The sequence below is a fragment of the Mya arenaria genome, chromosome 3, assembly GCF_026914265.1.
Source record: "Mya arenaria isolate MELC-2E11 chromosome 3, ASM2691426v1".
NCBI classification, from domain to species: Eukaryota; Metazoa; Mollusca; class Bivalvia; order Myida; family Myidae; genus Mya; species Mya arenaria.
The window spans coordinates 8,743,900-8,762,496 of NC_069124.1; the positions used below are offsets into that span (position 1 = coordinate 8,743,900).

Consider the following 18,597-nt stretch of genomic DNA (forward strand, 5'->3'; position numbering starts at 1 on the left):
GATCTTAAACAAAGGCAGAAAGATCTTTTTTTTAATACATTTTCATGATCATAGCATACTTGGGGTCAAACCATACTGTGATCCTTAAAAACGGCATATGGGTCAAACCATACAGTTATCTTTCAAAATGGCACATGGGTCAAACCATACTGTGATCTTTAAAAACGGCACATGGGTCAAACCATACTGTGATCTTTAAAAATGACACATGGGTCAAACCATACTGTGATCTTTAAAAATGGCACATTGGTCAAAACATACTGTGATCTTTTAAAACGACACATGGGTCAAACCATACTTTGAATTTTATAAATGGCACTTTGGTCAAACCATACTGTGATCTTTAAAAATGGCACATGGGTCAAACCATACTGTATTCTTTGAAAACGGCACATGGGTCAAACCATACTGTGATCTTTTAAAACAGCACTGGGTCAAACCATACTGTGATCTTTAAAAACGGCACATGGGTCAAACCATACTGTGCTCTTTGAAAACGGCACTGGGGTCGAACCATTCTGTGATCTTTGAAAACAGCACATGGGTCAAACCATACTGTGATCTTTGAAAACGGCACTGGGGTCAAACCATACTGTGCTCTTTGAAACGACACTGGGGTCAAACCATACTGTGAATTTTATAAATGGCACATGGGTCAAACCATACTGTGATCTTTAAAAACGGCACATGGGTCAAACCATACTGTGATCTTTGAAAACGGCACATGGGTCGAACCATACTGTGAATTTTATAAATGGCACATGGGTCAAACCATACTGTGATCTTTAAAAATGGCACATGGGTCAAACCATACTGTGATCTTTGAAAACGACACATTGGTCAAACATACTGTGATCTTTGAAAACGGCACATGGGTCAAACATATTGTAATCTTTTAAAACGGCACTGGGGTCAAACCATACTGTGATCTTTGAAAACGGCACATGGGTCAAACCATACTGTGAATTTTATAAATGGCACATGGGTCAAACCATACGGTGTTTTTTAAAATGGCACATGGGTCAAACCATACTGTGATCTTTGAAAACGGCACATGGGTCAAACCATACTGTGCTCTTTGAAAACGGCACTGGGGTCAAACTATGCTGTGATCTTTGAAAACGGCACATGGGTCAAACCATACTTTGATCTTTGAAAACAGCACATGGGTCAAACTTACTGTGACCGTCTGGAAACGGCACATTGGTCAAAACAAAGCATAATTACAGAAATTAGAACACACGGTTATATTGAAAAACGGCACAAGGGTAAGAACACAGCATAATTACAGAAATAAAAACATTCTATAATATTGAAAAACTGTATGGTTGTCAAAACATAATGTTATCTAAAACACGACACAGTGGTCAAAAGCGTTCAGTTGTTTAGCGCGCCGCATCGCAAATCCTAAAATATTATTTCATGTATAAACCTAGAAGTAAACTCACCTACCTTGGTCTGTTACAAGGACACCTACAACAACATGTAAGTTGCAGGATTAGCACGAAATATGCATTGTTTAAGTTTGTGATATATAGGTTATGTCCAAATCAAAGTTTCAGCAATGTGTCTCTTGGTCTTGATTGTTATTAATATTATGCCATTCATTTCGACAGCAAAACGGCTATAAAATGTCCTGTAAGAACATAATGAAGACAGACAGAGGAAAGCCGATTTTCATTCACTGTATTTTCATACTTTGGGAATATCTGACTTTGTAACGATCCAGTAATTAGGATCAATTTATTCACAAGAAATAATGGATCCAGGTCAGTGACAAACAGTGTGTTTGGAACAGTTGCCGTCGCGTGTTGGATATTGTCGACGCTATTTACGTTAACCGGATTGCAATATTTATATATTATAACGATGCCACCTGAGTGTCGCCGCTTTGATTATTTAGGGAATTGTATTTCCTTTCTATTAATTACTTAATAAATCGCTGCCACCATTTAAGATATTTTTTGGAACAACAATGAAGACTTTAAACGTTTCTAACACTTTGTTTCCACACCATACATTAAACATTTAATTGAGATTATTTTTGGTATTTTGAGTGCATCTTAAATTTTGAGATATTTCAGTGACCAAAGTCTCGAATCTCCAAAAGAAAGATAAAGCCAAAAGATAATCCAAGTCTAAAAAGCTCACTTGCCTGATCTTTCATATATTACCAGTTCCGTATCGGCCTTAAAGCTGCACTCTCACAGATATACCATTTTCATAACTTTTTTTTAATTTTTTTTTGCCTTGGAAAGATCAAATGTTTGCGTGAACATCTTCAAACTAATGATATTAGGTTGCTGTTTTTCATATTTCCGTTCGAAAATTAATGTTTTATGGCTTAAACCATTACCGTACTAACGGTTTAAGAAAATGCATGAAACATCATTTTTTTACTTAATTATAACAATCTGCGAACTAATGTTTTGTCAGCAGTCATATATAACTGGTTTCCATGGATTTTCGCAAAATTAAACTCGTTCCAAGAAAAAAGTAGTGAAGTTGTCAAAACCTTCAATCTGTGAGAGTGCAACTGATAAAAAGTTGTGGTCTCTCAAGTGTTTCTTGCGGTAGCTTACATATTATTTGGGGTCTCTGCATCAAAGTTAGGGTCCCTTATTTAATAGTTGGGGTCTTTTAAATAATAGCTGGGGTCTGTGCATAACAGTAGTGTCCCTTACATGATAGTCGGGGTCCCTTACATAATAGTTGGGGTCTCTACATAATAGTTAGGGTCCCTTACATAATAGTTGGGGTCTCTACATAATAGTAGGGTCCCTTACATAATAGTTGTGACCCCTAAAATAATAGTTGTAGTCTCTTGCATAATAATAGGGCCCCTTACATACTAGTTGGGGTCTCTGCATAATAGAAGGGCTCTTACATAATAGTTAAGGTCCCTTACATAATAGTTGGAGTCTCTTGCATAATAGTTGGAATCTCTTACATAATAGTTGGAGTCTCTTACGTAATAGTTGGAGTCTCTTACATAATAGTTGGAGTCTCTTACATAATAGTTGGAATCTCTTACATAATAGTTGGGGTCTCTTACATAATAGTTGGAATCTCTTACATAATAGTTGGGGTCTCTTACATAATAGTTGGAATCTCTTACATAATAGTTGGAGTCTCTTGCATAATAGTTGGGGTCTCTTACGTAATAGTTGGGGTCTCTTACATAATAGTTGGAGTCTCGTACATAATAGTTGGAGTCTCTTACATAATAGTTGGAATCTCTTACATAATAGTTGGAGTCTCTTGCATAATAGTTGGGGTCTCTTACGTAATAGTTGGGGTCTCTTACATAATAGTTGGAATCTCTTACATAATAGTTGGAGTCTCTTACGTAATAGTTGGGGTCTCTTACATAATAGTTGGAGTCTCGTACATAATAGTTGGAGTCTCTTACATAATAGTTGGAGTCTCTTACGTAATAGTTGGGGTCTCTTACATAATAGTTGGGGTCTCTTACATAATAGTTGGGGTCTCTTACATAATAGTTGGGGTCTCGTACATAATAGTTGGGGTCTCTTACATAATAGTTGGGGTCTCGTACATAATAGTTGGGGTCTCTTACATAATAGTTGGGGTCTCTTACATAATAGTTGGGGTCTCTTACATAATAGTTGGGGTCTCGTACATAATAGTTGGGGTCTCTTACATAATAGTTGGGGTCTCTTACATAATAGTTGGGGTCTCTTACATAATAGTTGGGGTCTCTTACATAATAGTTGGGGTCTCTTACATAATAGTTGGGGTCTCTTACGTAATAGTTGGGGTCTCTTACATAATAGAAGGGTCCCTTACATAATAGTTTGGGTCTCTTACATAATAGTTGGGGTCTCTTACATAATAGTTGGAATCTCTTACATAATAGTTGGAGTCTCTTACATAATAGTTGGAGTCTCTTACATAATAGTTGGGGTCTCGTACATAATAGTTGGGGTCTCTTACATAATAGTTGGGGTCTCTTACATAATAGTTGGGGTCTCTTACATAATAGTTGGGGTCTCTTACATAATAGTTGGGGTCTCTTACATAATAGTTGGAATCTCTTACATAATAGTTGGGGTCTCTTACATAATAGTTGGAGTCTCTTACGTAATAGTTGGGGTCTCTTACATAATAGTTGGGGTCTCTTACATAATAGTTGGGGTCTCTTACATAATAGTTGGAGTCTCGTACATAATAGTTGGAGTCTCTTACATAATAGTTGGGGTCTCTTGCATAATAGTTGGGGTCTCTTACATAATAGTTGGGGTCTCTTGCATAATAGTTGGGGTCTCTTACATAATAGTTGGGGTCTCTTACATAATAGTTGGGGTCTCTTACATAATAGTTGGGGTCTCGTACATAATAGTTGGAATCTCTTACATAATAGTTGGGGTCTCTTACATAATAGTTGGGGTCTCTTACATAATAGTTGGGGTCTCGTACATAATAGTTGGGGTCTCGTACATAATAGTTGGGGTCTCGTACATAATAGTTGGAATCTCTTACATAATAGTTGGGGTCTCTTACATAATAGTTGGGGTCTCGTACATAATAGTTGGGGTCTCTTACATAATAGTTGGGGTCTCTTACATAATAGTTGGGGTCTCTTACGTAATAGTTGGAGTCTCTTACGTAATAGTTGGGGTCTCTTACATAATAGTTGGGGTCTCTTACATAATAGTTGGAATCTCTTACATAATAGTTGGGGTCTCTTACATAATAGTTGGAGTCTCTTACGTAATAGTTGGGGTCTCTTACATAATAGTTGGGGTCTCTTACATAATAGTTGGGGTCTCTTACATAATAGTTGGAGTCTCGTACATAATAGTTGGAGTCTCTTACATAATAGTTGGGGTCTCTTGCATAATAGTTGGGGTCTCTTGCATAATAGTTGGGGTCTCTTGCATAATAGTTGGGGTCTCTTACATAATAGTTGGGGTCTCTTACATAATAGTTGGGGTCTCGTACATAATAGTTGGAGTCTCTTGCATAATAGTTGGGGTCTCTTACATAATAGTTGGAGTCTCTTACATAATAGTTGGAGTCTCTTACATAATAGTTGGAGTCTCTTACGTAATAGTTGGAATCTCTTACATAATAGTTGGAGTCTCTTACATAATAGTTGGAATCTCTTACGTAATAGTTGGAATCTCTTACGTAATAGTTGGAGTCTCTTACATAATAGTTGGAGTCTCTTACATAATAGTTGGAGTCTCTTACGTAATAGTTGGAATCTCTTACATAATAGTTGGAGTCTCTTACATAATAGTTGGAGTCTCTTACATAATAGTTGGAATCTCTTACGTAATAGTTGGAGTCTCTTACATAATAGTTGGAGTCTCTTACATAATAGTTGGAGTCTCTTACATAATAGTTGGAATCTCTTACGTAATAGTTGGAATCTCTTACATTATAGTTGGAATCTCTTACATAATAGTTGGAGTCTCTTACATAATAGTTGGAATCTCTCACATAATAGTTGGAATCTCTTACGTAATAGTTGGAGTCTCTTACATAATAGTTGGAGTCTCTTACATAATAGTTGGAGTCTCTTACATAATAGTTGGAATCTCTTACGTAATAGTTGGAATCTCTTACATTATAGTTGGAATCTCTTACATAATAGTTGGAGTCTCTTACATAATAGTTGGAATCTCTCACATAATAGTTGGAGTCTCTTACATAATAGTTGGAGTCTCTTACATAATAGTTGGAGTCTCGTACATAATAGTTGGAATCTCTTACATTATAGTTGGAATCTCTCACATAATAGTTGGAGTCTCTTACATAATAGTTGGAATCTCTCACATAATAGTTGGAGTCTCTTACGTAATAGTTGGAATCTCTCACATAATAGTTGGAGTCTCTTACATAATAGTTGGAATCTCTCACATAATAATTGGAATCTCGTACATAATAGTTGGAGTCTCGTAAATAATAATTGGAATCTCTTATACATAATAGAAGGGTCCCTTACATAATAGTTTGGGTCTTCGCATAATAGTTGGAGTCCCTTACATAATAGTTGGAGTCTCGTACATAATAGGTGGAGTTTCTTGCATAATAGTTAGGGTCTCTCTTATTATGGTAGGGTCCCTTGCAAATAGTTGGGGTAACTAACATAATAATTGGGGTCTCTTTAATGATAGTTATGTTGGCTCTTGTTTAATAGTTGGGGTAAGTTACATAATAGTTTGGGTAACCTACATAATACTTGGGGTAACTTACATAACAGTTGTGGGGTTTTTTTATAATAGTTTGGGTTTCTTACGTTATAGTTTGGGTCTCTTGGATAATAGTAAGGGGTCTCTTACATTATAATTGGGGGATCTCTAGTGTTTACTTATGCAATAGTTTGGGTTTCTTGGGTACCTTTGGACTCTGACTGAATGGCAAATAATCAAGTAAATCGGAAAGTTTACTATTATCTTTTTATTGGTACAAATAATGTATATAGTTATTTCAGAAAAAAGCCAGATATTATATGATCTATAATAACACATGGACGGCTACAGTTATTTGAACACAATATTAAAATACAAGTCGTGGTAAAAATAGGGTCAAGCAATTCTGAAAAAGAAGCTTTTGTAATTATGAAAATAGGTCAGAACGATATATAACAAGGTTTAATGATTTCTGCTTGTTAAGCAATTACCTTTCACCTTGCGGATCGGAAGGGCAATAATAGAATAATTAGATTAGGTTTCCCTCTGTACGGCAGAAATAGAGAGCACAAAAAACACGCAAGCACAATGTAAAATCATCATCAGCAGCAGCAGCAGCAGCAGCAGCATCTCTATCATCATCATTATCATTAGCATCATTAGCATAATCGTAATCAGCAGCAGCAGCAGCAGAGCATCATCATCGTCATCAGCATCATCAGCAGCAACGTCAAAAACATCATCATCAGCAGCACCAGCTTCAACATAACAATCAATTAAAAGAATGGTATTGTTATATCTCGAAGGCTCGAAAGAAATGTCGTTTATCCTTCGTCGCGGTGCAATGTCTAGGTTTATTTGGTTTTCTGACATTTAGTTCCTTCCCGACATCCATCTTTCAGCTATTTGTCTTTACATCTGTACTTATTTAGCAATTTATTTTGACATGAAAACGAAATAAATCGTTTAGAAAATACATACAAATGTATTTCGTTCCATCGTACATGAGATGGGGATGTTTGATTCTACAATAAACAGCAATCGTTAGGAACGTAACTAGCATACTCTCCAATATGTTACGACTGATATGCTAAATAAATCGGTGCTTTAAAAAAATCCTGTCTATATTTGAAATGTCTTGTTCTATAGATCATTTGAAAGATTAGCGTTTCTTTTAATAAAATACCACTGAGTTAAGCACGACTGTTTTGAACTTTCTAATTTCGGAACAATCTCGGTGAAACTTTGGCTGCTGTATTCATACTCACGGTCTATTTCGATCTCACGAAGAATCTTTCATTCACAATTATTTCACTGATGCCTGGAGTGACCGGTGTACTTCTCAATCATCACCTAATGTAAGGTACAGAAGAAGACCTACTGGCCAACTATCTTAGGCTAACACGGGCACATTCAATTAATTGTATTTTGTCACAGTAGACCTCGCCCGTATAAGGGGAGTTTATTTTCTAAAAAACGTCGACTGGTTTTGTAATTTTTAAATAACTGTGACTTGACAGTTTCATTTAAACTCGCATATTGGATGTATTTTGATCTCAGAAGGATCATTTGAGCTGCTTTATACACAATAATATTAATATGGCATAAGGTTTTGTATCAAATGTAAAGTATCATGAACAGGTATAAGATTCTACTTTAAACATTAATATAAACATGTATCCGCTTGCACAATTTCTGCCAATTTGAATTGCCTTTTATATTTTGTTTAAAAGCTGCAAAAAAAACCTTTGTCGTAGAAAACGCCCCATTGATCACAGGGGTATAAACGTTACGCTGCAAACGATCTGTGAAGAATCATAACCTATTTTACGACATAAACACGTGACCTTTGAACAAACACAAGGTGTCTGGGTTTTACGGCAACAGACCTGTTTCCCCTGTCTCTAAACATTGCCAAACAAATGTCTCTGTTTCTTTATTCCTATCTTAATTGTAAATGTCTGTGATTTTTTTGGTCTACCATTTAAATAGTATATTCGTACAAAATGCCAATTAGAATACCTTAAGTCCATTACTGTAACTAGATAAGATATGCAACATAATTGAAAGAAAAATGTAGAAAAACTTGCCAAACAGATCAGGCGACATATGCTTCGAATAAATATCTCCGAATGTTTGCCCGGACTATCATTCACAAAAGAAGTTTCAGATCAGGAACATCCGCTACCGGATTCTGAATAGTAATCTTTGTGCGCAGTAAGTTTTACATTTATTTTCTTTTGTTGGTTAAATGTCAAACACATGTCTTTAATTCACATAGTCATGTTAATAAACTTAAATTAAATGGATCTGAAATGATAAGAATTCAACAATTAAAATCAAAACTTGTTTTATGAAAATAGGTTCGCTTAAATTAACAGTTACTTTGATTAATCATGTTTTTTTAATAAATTTAATGATTTAAAATTGGTATATTTTCCATAACGAATTTATGTGCAGTCAATGCTGTAAAATGCCATGTTGCAATTTAAAGACTTTCATATAATTTAAAGACGATAGAGCAAACGTCGAATATCTCTTCGAAAGGTGCCACTTCATCTGTCAATGCAAGCCTTATTTCCCTAACTAACGATCATTGGTGTCGTTGATAAACCGCTTGATATCAGAACTTGCCTACGAGGTGGATTATAGGATGGTTTTCTTAAGGATGGTCTAAGTGTCAAAAACAGAATTATAGATTAATTAAAGGAACACGTGGGAAGATTCTAGTCTGCCTAAACTTGGGTTCTTAATTGTCCGTCTTTTTCCTTAGACATAAGACTGAAAGTGAGTTCTGCTTGTCTGATAGAAATTTGTTCATTGATATTTTACAGATATTCGGCCATAACAAACATATTAAAAAGGTTGACAATAAGCAAAATACTATTATTTAAAACCTGTCTTGGAGCATCACTGTTTGGCCACCTCGTTCTACATCAGTACAGTTTATCGCCGCTAATTTTTATGCTTTTAAATAATTGTCACGTTTTGTGTAGAGTAGTTAAAGTACTTATACTATTTATAATTGTTACATTTATCAGATACAATGGTATTTGTAAGTGTTGGGGTGACCGCCATGAACGCCAATTATAAACTAAATAGGAAGTGAGTAATTGGGTTTTAGTTTATCTTGATTTTCAATCTACGTTTGATACCATTTCAAAACTGTGTTTATGACTGTTGCGAAATCTGCTTCAGTGTGTTTATACCACGTGAAAAATTACGTCATATTTGCTACATCAGAAGGCAACATTTTGCTTAATGAAGACTAACATCAAAGATTACTTTTCTAGTACAACACCATTTTAAATGAAACAAAGGGCAGTCTATGGCGCTTAAAGAGCGACGCCTTCGTCGTATTGCCGAAGTTTGATACAGTGATTAGTTTCATCAAACACTTCGACAAACCATTTTCCAATATATTGTTTAAATAGTGCTCCGTCAGACGGCCGTATTGTGAAAAGGTTTGTCGAAGGTTTTTTAAGAAACAAAACTCTGGTAAAATACCGATAGCGGGGCTCCCCTAAGCGGCGTAGACTGCGGTATGTTTCATTTAAAATTGGGAAAAAATAAGAAAGTTATCTTTGTTCAAAGTCTTCATTCGAAGCAAAATATTGTCTTCGGACGTAGCATTTATGACGCAATTGATAAAGTGGTTTACAAACACTGCCGATTGATGGTCAAGGAAAATGTGGATGCCGTTCTAATGTCTGTATTCATGCATTGGAAGCATATACAAACCGTTGGCATTGTGAAAACAAATAAAACGTTATCAAACATACCGTAAAGTTTATCAAAACAAATGAAACGTTTATTCCGGACAACCGCTCTCATCAACAATTACAAACACATTGCGAGGATACTGGGCATGGCAAGAAAACACACCGTGGTCACTATCGCCCATGAGAGATGTTCAAGATAACATCGAAGAAAGTAGTTAAATGAGAACTATATATTCATTTACATTACAGTTAACTTATAAAAAACATTCGTAAATGAATTTGAATGTCCATTTGTAGTCTTATCCAAATTGTCAGAGTAACTATTATTTGACAAGGCGATATTGTAGCCACGAATGAAATATATTTACTTTTGTGGTTCACGAAGTGAGATTGATAGCAGTCCCTGGACAAATATGTTACTAAATATTGTAGCATATATATGTGTTAAATTGTGTTTAAGCCCTTTGTCTTTTTGGACAAAAGGACGGGCTGATATTAAAATAAAAGCACTGCAAATATCAAAATGATAGTTTACACTGTTTGATACAGTGATATGTTTCTATTGATTTCGCTTAAAAATGTTTTAAAATAAACCACAGGCCAGCATAAACAACATTATTTTATTATTATTATTATTATTATTATTATTATTATTATTATTATTATTATTATTATTATTATAATTTAGTTATAAGTAGTAGTAGAAAAGTATCTCTTTTATATTTTTATTATTATTATTATTATTACTATCGCTATAATTATTATTATTATTATTATTATTATTATTATTATTATTATTATTATTATTATTATTATTATTATCGTTATCGTTACCATTATTGCTATTATTATTATAATTACTAATATCATTATTATCATTGTTATTATTATTATTATTATTATTATTATTATTATTATTATTAGTTTTAATTATTTTTTATTGTTATTTTTTTTCTGCAAGAAACACCACAATGAGTTGATTGTTGTCGGTCATTGTTGCCTTGATTGTCTTTGGGTTTTTTATTCTGATTTTCGTTCTATCAATCCTTTTAGTGAGAACCTCCGTCTGAGGATGCCATTATGGAACTAAGAAGATTATCGTAAGGCACTAACCGGATCTATTTTATCGTGAGGCGGAATTCTTCGTGCATCATGGACGCGTCATATCCGTTGTGGGTTATCCTGTCTCTTACCACGATTAATCAGTTTTTCCAGTACGCACTAGGTAGGTTTATATTCCTCTGTACTTCTATTGTTAAAGGTTAGAACACATATAAAACTTGTTAACATCTTTAAACAGTTCATTTGTGAGAGTTTACTGAGTAAAATGTTGTTTTTGGTGATAGCTTTAACACTGACAAAGTATGTACACAATATTTAGGTTCAAATCTTTGACCTTATATAACACGTGCATTGACCCTTCTTTCACTTTACTGGAAACTCAAATGAGCACCAACGAATGTACAGAAAGGGGTTGAAGGAAGGATACGCTAGACATTGGAGTTTTGTATTGTTTAATGTAAAACATCTGATACCAATTTCTGGAAATAATCGTCATATCATTCTGACCAAGATACTCTGTATATATATATAGGAAATAAACAACCAATTAATAACTTCTATGAAATGGATGGGTCTTTGCCCAATATTGAACTTTATTAGTATGCAAGACTAAATATTCCCGAACTAATCTATTTTTGAAAATCGATCACAAAAATGTATAATTGGGCGCCAGACGACAAACGTTCCGTTCGTATTTGTGTTGGGTTGAAATGCTCTTATATTGTCCTTCTCCATGAGACAGTTGATAGGTTTATTGAGTACACAAGGGTATTGTTTCTAGAACAGTCGCAGTAAAATGCAAACAAAAGAAAGAGTTATATGTCCTTAATTAATCAAGACGAAAGCAAGCATCAATAGAAAATGGAAATCAACTTAGTACTCAGTGATTCTGTCTTAATTTCACCTTCAAATGTATTGTTAAACACCTCGAGAGAAGGGCAGTCTCAAATGTGTTACTTAAGTAGAACACGAATATTATAGTCTTAACTTGTACAACAATTCGAGCATATTTCTTTATCAATCTTCGCGCTAATTGCTCGTTACTCGTGTCTGAACATACACACATACAACCAAACAAGTCCGGGCCAACCCCGACCTCTTATCCATCACCTCTGATCTAATGTGCCATATTGGTTAATCTATTTCACCAAGAACTCATTTATCAATTGGTCTAAGGGGAATTGATCATTAGGTTAATCAGAGTTCTTAGAAATCTTTATTCATCAAGCTGAATTCAGACCTTATTTATGAAGTTGTTCATTTTCTCTGAGCGGAACCTGCTTGATGTCATTCCTGCATGTGGCGATGGTCTGTATTGTTGTCGGCACGGTCATTGCTCTCGAAGAATTTCAATATGACGTATGTGAATACCTAATGACGTGTTCTCTAAGCTCTCCAATTCGGGCTGGCGGTAAATTTCTTTTTTTTCAGTTACTAGTAGCAAACGCATATACATTAGCAGCTCTGTTTCAATTCTTGTAACCAATCTAAATTATTCAATCACGTTCACTTTCGATAACGTTTATTTTTCTCAAACATTGCCACAGAAACGACTGAAAATGAAGCATTGGCGTACACAGTATCGAAACAAATGTCTATTAGCTATATTCCAAGAGCTTGGATATACTTGTAAGTGTGATGAAACACTTTCAATCATTGAAACAAACCTGAATGGCTTCGCCACGCAGTTAATGACTTTAACCTGTGAGATATTTCATTACAGGATCAATGGCATTAGAACTCGTGTGCGGTTAAATGCAACTTTAAATTTCGCCACTTACATATTTATTTTCAAATTTGAGCTACATTGGATATTTAATTGAATGGAAGCAATTTCTCAAAATCAACGAAAAGGTTTCGAAGTTACAGTTCACAGTAATTTGTACAATAGCTGACATGGAATCCATTTGAAGCTACGCCTGCTTATCTTTATCGTTGTGTTTCATGTTTATTTAGATATTTGAGCATGTGTCTCGGATATAAACATGTTAAGCGGCATTTGGTAATTTGTGATGATTTTGTTTTGATAATATGCTTTCATTAATCTAGTAACTATGTTGGGATTTATAATAAGAAGCTCTTCCTTTGAAGTCAATTGAACGATATTAATAAGATAAATATTAAAATAAAAATGTGAGTCTTTCTTTTTAATAATTAAGCGTTCAACGGGAGGGATACCATTTCATTTACCTTTTTGTTTTACGTACATAACTTAATGCAATGGTTCAAAAAAATGTTTTAAAACTTTTATGTAAAAAAAATGAATTATCTGCAAATGTTGTTATTGGAAAATGGTAGATAGACTTATGCGCAATAGGATGCAAAGTTATTTTTAACAATGAATTGTACAATAGTTGATATGGAACCCCTTTGAAGCTACGCCTGCTTATTTTTACTGTTTTGTTTCATGTTTGTTCGAGATATTTGAGCATGTGTCTCGGATAAAACATGTTAAGCGGCATTTGGTAATTTATGATGAAGTTGTTTTGATAATAATGCCTTCATTAATCGAGTAATGATGTGGAGATTTATAACAAGAAACCCTTGCTATTAAGTCAATTGAATATTATCAAGATAACACCAATGGAATCGTTTCTCCGTAATGTTTAAAAATTAAAGCTGCACTCTCACAGATTTATCATTTTGACAACTTTCTCATTTTTTGTCTAGGAACGTGTCAATTTATGCGAAAATGCATGGACACCAGGAATATAAGACTGCTGAAATCAGATCGCGGGATTTCATATCTAAGTTCAAAAAATGATGTTTTATCCATTTTTCGTAAACCGTTAGTAACGGTTCTAGCCATAAAACATTAATTTTCGAATGGATATATGAAAATATGCGATCTGATATTTTGGCAGCAGTCTTATTATATTACTCTTATATCCATGGTTTGCAGATATTTACGCAAATATTGTTTCATACCAAGACAATTTTTTTTTTTAAAAGTCGTCAAAACGGTAAATCTGTGAGAGTGCAGCTTTAAAGGACTAAATAACATTTATTTTACCATTTCGTTCTTGCGAACTTATAACATTTGAATGCGATGTTCAAAATATGTTCTTAAACTATCATGTAAAAAGAATGATTTTTCTGCATATTTTGTTTCTGGAAAATGGTAGATATACTAAACACATATAAATCAAACCGTCTAAGTATGTGTGCAAACCTTTCAAAACGGAAATATTCACTGCTTCCCTATCTGCTTCTTATAACTAAGGTTATAACATCTCCAACCCATGGGAACTTCCATCGTATGTCAACAAGAAGTTAACGTTGAACAATTGCAGTAAATAACTGATGAACAAAATACCAAACATGTTTTTGTTCCCAACTGGCTGAAAACAATATTCTAAGACATATAATGACGGCAGTATAACATATGTTGTCAGTTTCGATAACTTAGAAAAGGAGGACAAAGAATCTTTTGCATGGTAGTTTAGCCGACTGAGGCAACCGTCGTGTTTCCTTGATATTTTCGACAAGCATACATTGTGTTGATTCTTAACGTTGATATTATCTTTGATCTTGTGCTGCTACCTGTTTATGTGACATTTTTGTCTTTAATTGCCAATTTTCCACTTGATCTGTCCATATATTGTTGCAATCCGTCATTGCAGCACTAGCAACACCGTATATCTACTGTGTTCAGAAGAGAAGGGGGTCTTATATGCAGTTCAATTGTGTATATTTCATTAAGTAATATGAATATTTTATTTTATTTATATCAGGCCCATTCTCGTGAACCAGATTAATGATAGATTTATCATGAGCAAATCTCGGATAAATGAGAATGTAGACGTCTAACACGTATAAACGATAATCTAACTTAGAAGCCGCGATTTTGTAGCTTTCAAAGCTCCTTATTATTTATTTATTCATCAAAACTTGGACAGAACCTTTTATAGTGTTTACGACGTCAGCCTGGCATCATTATTTGGAATGAATGATGTTTTCGAAAGGTGCAGCCAGCCCTGTTGTGGTAAATCACATAGAGATAGAAATATGTCCCATCTAGGATTAAAAGCATTCCCCTATAAAGAACATGATTTCATTGCTTTATAGCAAATCATTATTGCTCTACCATAAAAGATGAGAATTGATACGCGTTAGTTTGGTTGATTAGATTATCTCCTCTAATATCGAGACGAATTATTTCATTCCCAAGAAACAATTTCTTTACTCTGAAGGAAAGAAAGAAGAGATAATGCTCCCTGATAATGAGCAGCATTTGCATAGGAAGCACATAATCCGTGTTGAAGTAAATGAGATCACGGTGCTAATGTAAGATACCGTGGCGTGTTAACGTGATTTAACATGAAGCAACTAGTTAAAGTCATGAGCTGAACTAATAATGTTAAGGGTCGGTTCTAATCGGTTAAGAATTGGTTTAAATAAACCCCTCTCCTTTCCATCCATACTCACACTCTCTTCCTCATCCACCCCTCAGTCTCTCTACTACCGTTTTGCTTCCCCTCGCCGCCCCCCCCCTCACTCTATCTCTTTCTCTCTCTCTCTCTCTCTCTCTCTCTCTCTCCGCCTCTCTCCCACTCTCTCTCTCTCTCTCTCTCTCTCTCTCTCTCTCTCTCTCTCTCTCTCTCTCTCTCGCTCTCTCTCTCTCGACCACCACTCTGTTAGTCTCTGTCTCTCTCTCTCTCTCTTTCTCTCTATCTCACCCCTCTCTCTCTCTCTCTCTCTCTCTCTCTCTCTCTCTCTCTCACCCCCTCCCTCTGTCTGTCTGTCTGTCTGTGTCTCTCTCTCTCTCTCTCTCTCTCTCTCTCTCTCTCTCTCTCTCTATGTTTTCCAGATACATTATATTGTACGAAAATCACTTCTTTCAAGATTGTTGTATTAAGTAAATTGGCTACCACGTAGCAAAACTCTCTTGCAAATCCCGGCGAAACTTTTGGTACGTGCATCGAACTTTAGCTTTATCTTCCGAGCTTGCCAAAGATGATCAATTTGTTATGCAGGTACAATGGTATAAATGCGGTTCTTAAAATGCGCTAAAATAAAAATTACTGGAATTACAGAGTTATTGTTTGGGCTAAATTTTCATATCTATAATTCAGAACAAATTTACAGATAACAATATTCACAAGTCTTTTTCTTGTATGAATAAATCTTCTATTAATACTGTGTTTTTTGTTATCGCGCATTTCCTCTTTAAATGAAACATGCTTGTTTTATGCAGTTCATTGCTTGATTACCATTGACATGCCTAATGTATTTTTATCGTCCATGTATTTACAATTTATGGAAACTCGGCATGATAATACACGTATTTTAAGTCGAAAGCGTATCGGATCACCTCAGTCAGTCTCCTTTAGCTTGATTTTCTGTGTATAGCTTAGGTTAAAAAAATTAGCAATTGGTTGTCTTTAAACTTTACTACAATATAAGGTATAAACATATGGTTGATAGCATTCTGTTGATATGTGTTGTTTTAGCGTGCTGTAGGCCGCAGACCTACATAGTTTAGTATCGCAAATCAAAACCCAGTATCGTCAGATTTAACTTTTGACATGACATGTTAAAAGAATCAATGACGACGAATCTTAAATGAATATTGTTGGGAAACCGAGTAGAATAGATGGTTATAGAGAATTACGCCGAAAATGGAAATATGACCCTTTCCTTCTTTACCTACTGCAAATAGTCAAAACGTCCTCAGCCAAGGCCGGGTTTTATTTAAGTAACTTTATACTAGCAATAAACTTGCGAGATGTTCATATATCCTAGTACATAAAGGTCTATCAGGACGGAACAGTACAGAACAGAATGTTTATCTAACTTCACCATATTAAGCTAATCGTTATAAACACAAAACAATTACAAATGTATAAACATTGCTATACATCGACCGCAACGAGTGCAAAAGCTTTCCAATTTTTTTTCCATCGACACCAAGTTTGATAAACTTACTCCACGGATGTCAACAAAACAGATATACATCCTGTTATTGTATTCAAATTGCCTTTGTATGTCTCCCTGTCTATGTATGAGAGAGTTTAGTATAAGTAATAGATACAGTACGAGTTTTTCTTCACAAGTGCCCTCTTACAGACGTAAGAAGCCGTTTCGTTGGGACAAACATCTGTAAGAAGACACTTTTTCAATAGCTATGCTGGGGGTATAGTCGTTTAAATACTGGAGCAACCGTACTTAAGTTACTTTTAAAACCGGATTTAACATCCGTCTTTTGCCAACAATACATGTCGGTCAAAAAGTATAAATGTAAAAAAATGCACAAAACAGCTTAAGAACGTGGTATCAGTTATGAAACCACGTCATTGCATAAAATATTAAATTTACTTTACCTATTCTTAGGCAATGATAGGCACGAATCGATTACAGTTTGGGGACACATTAACATTTGTTTTGTGAACAGAATTGTAAAAGAATGTAAAATCACGCGATTAGAACGCTTTATCTTGTTAATGATACTTCTTGTTTTTTGTACGTTTGAAGTTTAACTAGTATACATATTTAAATTTAGAAAAGTGCGTACCCAAATCATGCAAACATTGAAACATTAAAATTCTTATCACCATGATTCGCTGTATAAGATGAAAAAACGTTTGCATGCAAACAAACTTTCAGTAAATCCACTTAATATGAAAGAAGTATTAGTATCATGATAGCAGTAATGAAATGAGACAATCATGTTTACTAGTATGTCCATTAAAATGCCATATATATATTGAAATAAGAACTTGCAGTGGCCTAGGTTGAGAATGATTGTAGAACTGGTACCTGCATCCTTCAAGGGGGATACCTCGGAAGCACCAACTACATCAATACATGCATATAATATAAGCAGCAGTTTTGTTATAACTGAACTGATTTTTTTACTTTTATGAAACGTACAATGTTTTCATGACTAAACATTTGAAACAAAACTCCATATAAAACATGTGTTTGCAAATTTGATGGGTTGAACGGCCACTGCATATACGTTTTAAGGTAGTCATCATTACTGTCTTGGACCACTTTCAAATTCAGGTCAGAACCGAACAAGGCGTGAATCAACGGACGAGCAGCGTCTGTTTTCAGCCCTCATGTATAACTACGACCACAATACTAGACCCGTCTACAACGCCGCGCATCCTGTAAACGTCTCTATCGGTATTACCCTCACGCAGATATTCGACGTTGTGAGTATTATTGTCGGTTATATGGGGATCTACATTGTGCCTTTACATCCGGTAATCGTTAGACTTTGGCAGCCCTGCTTGTCCCTGTTGTCTCCTTTGTATTATTATCCTAGATTACCAATAACAATCTTGTTTTCTGATGACGCCCGGTTGACGAATTTGCCTATTAAATTATTAATAAATAGTAAATTGAATTGCTTGTAGTGTGAGATGTCCTGTTTTCTTTAATTGTCCATTTGGAGTAATTATTAAAATTGATAATATGTATTGATGTTTTTAAATCCTCGAATCATTTGTTTATTATCACAATGGTAGATAATGCATTCCAATTGTGCTAAAGAAGATATTTCTGTGTGTACATAACTGTGATTGATCACTCATGTGTTTTGCTCGTTGGACGTTTTATTAAACAATGTTCTAAATTTATTTCCATCTTTCAAAAACATTATGGAATACATCGCAAGTTTAGCTTAAACCGTAGACAAATCTTTA

At 34.8% G+C, this 18,597-nt stretch overlaps 1 protein-coding gene across 2 annotated transcripts in view; it reads left to right on the top strand.

The window, feature by feature from the left end:
- Window positions 1–18,597, top strand: part of LOC128226489 (neuronal acetylcholine receptor subunit alpha-10-like) — a 70,864-nt gene that overhangs the window by 41,094 nt on the left and 11,173 nt on the right. For both annotated transcript variants that reach the window (XM_052936382.1, XM_052936381.1), the window contains exons 2-3: window positions 10,937–11,108; window positions 17,954–18,105. In XM_052936382.1, coding sequence (XP_052792342.1) covers window positions 11,036–11,108; window positions 17,954–18,105 — 225 coding nt within the window. In that variant the 5' untranslated portion in view covers window positions 10,937–11,035. The remainder of the gene's footprint in view (window positions 1–10,936; window positions 11,109–17,953; window positions 18,106–18,597) is intronic.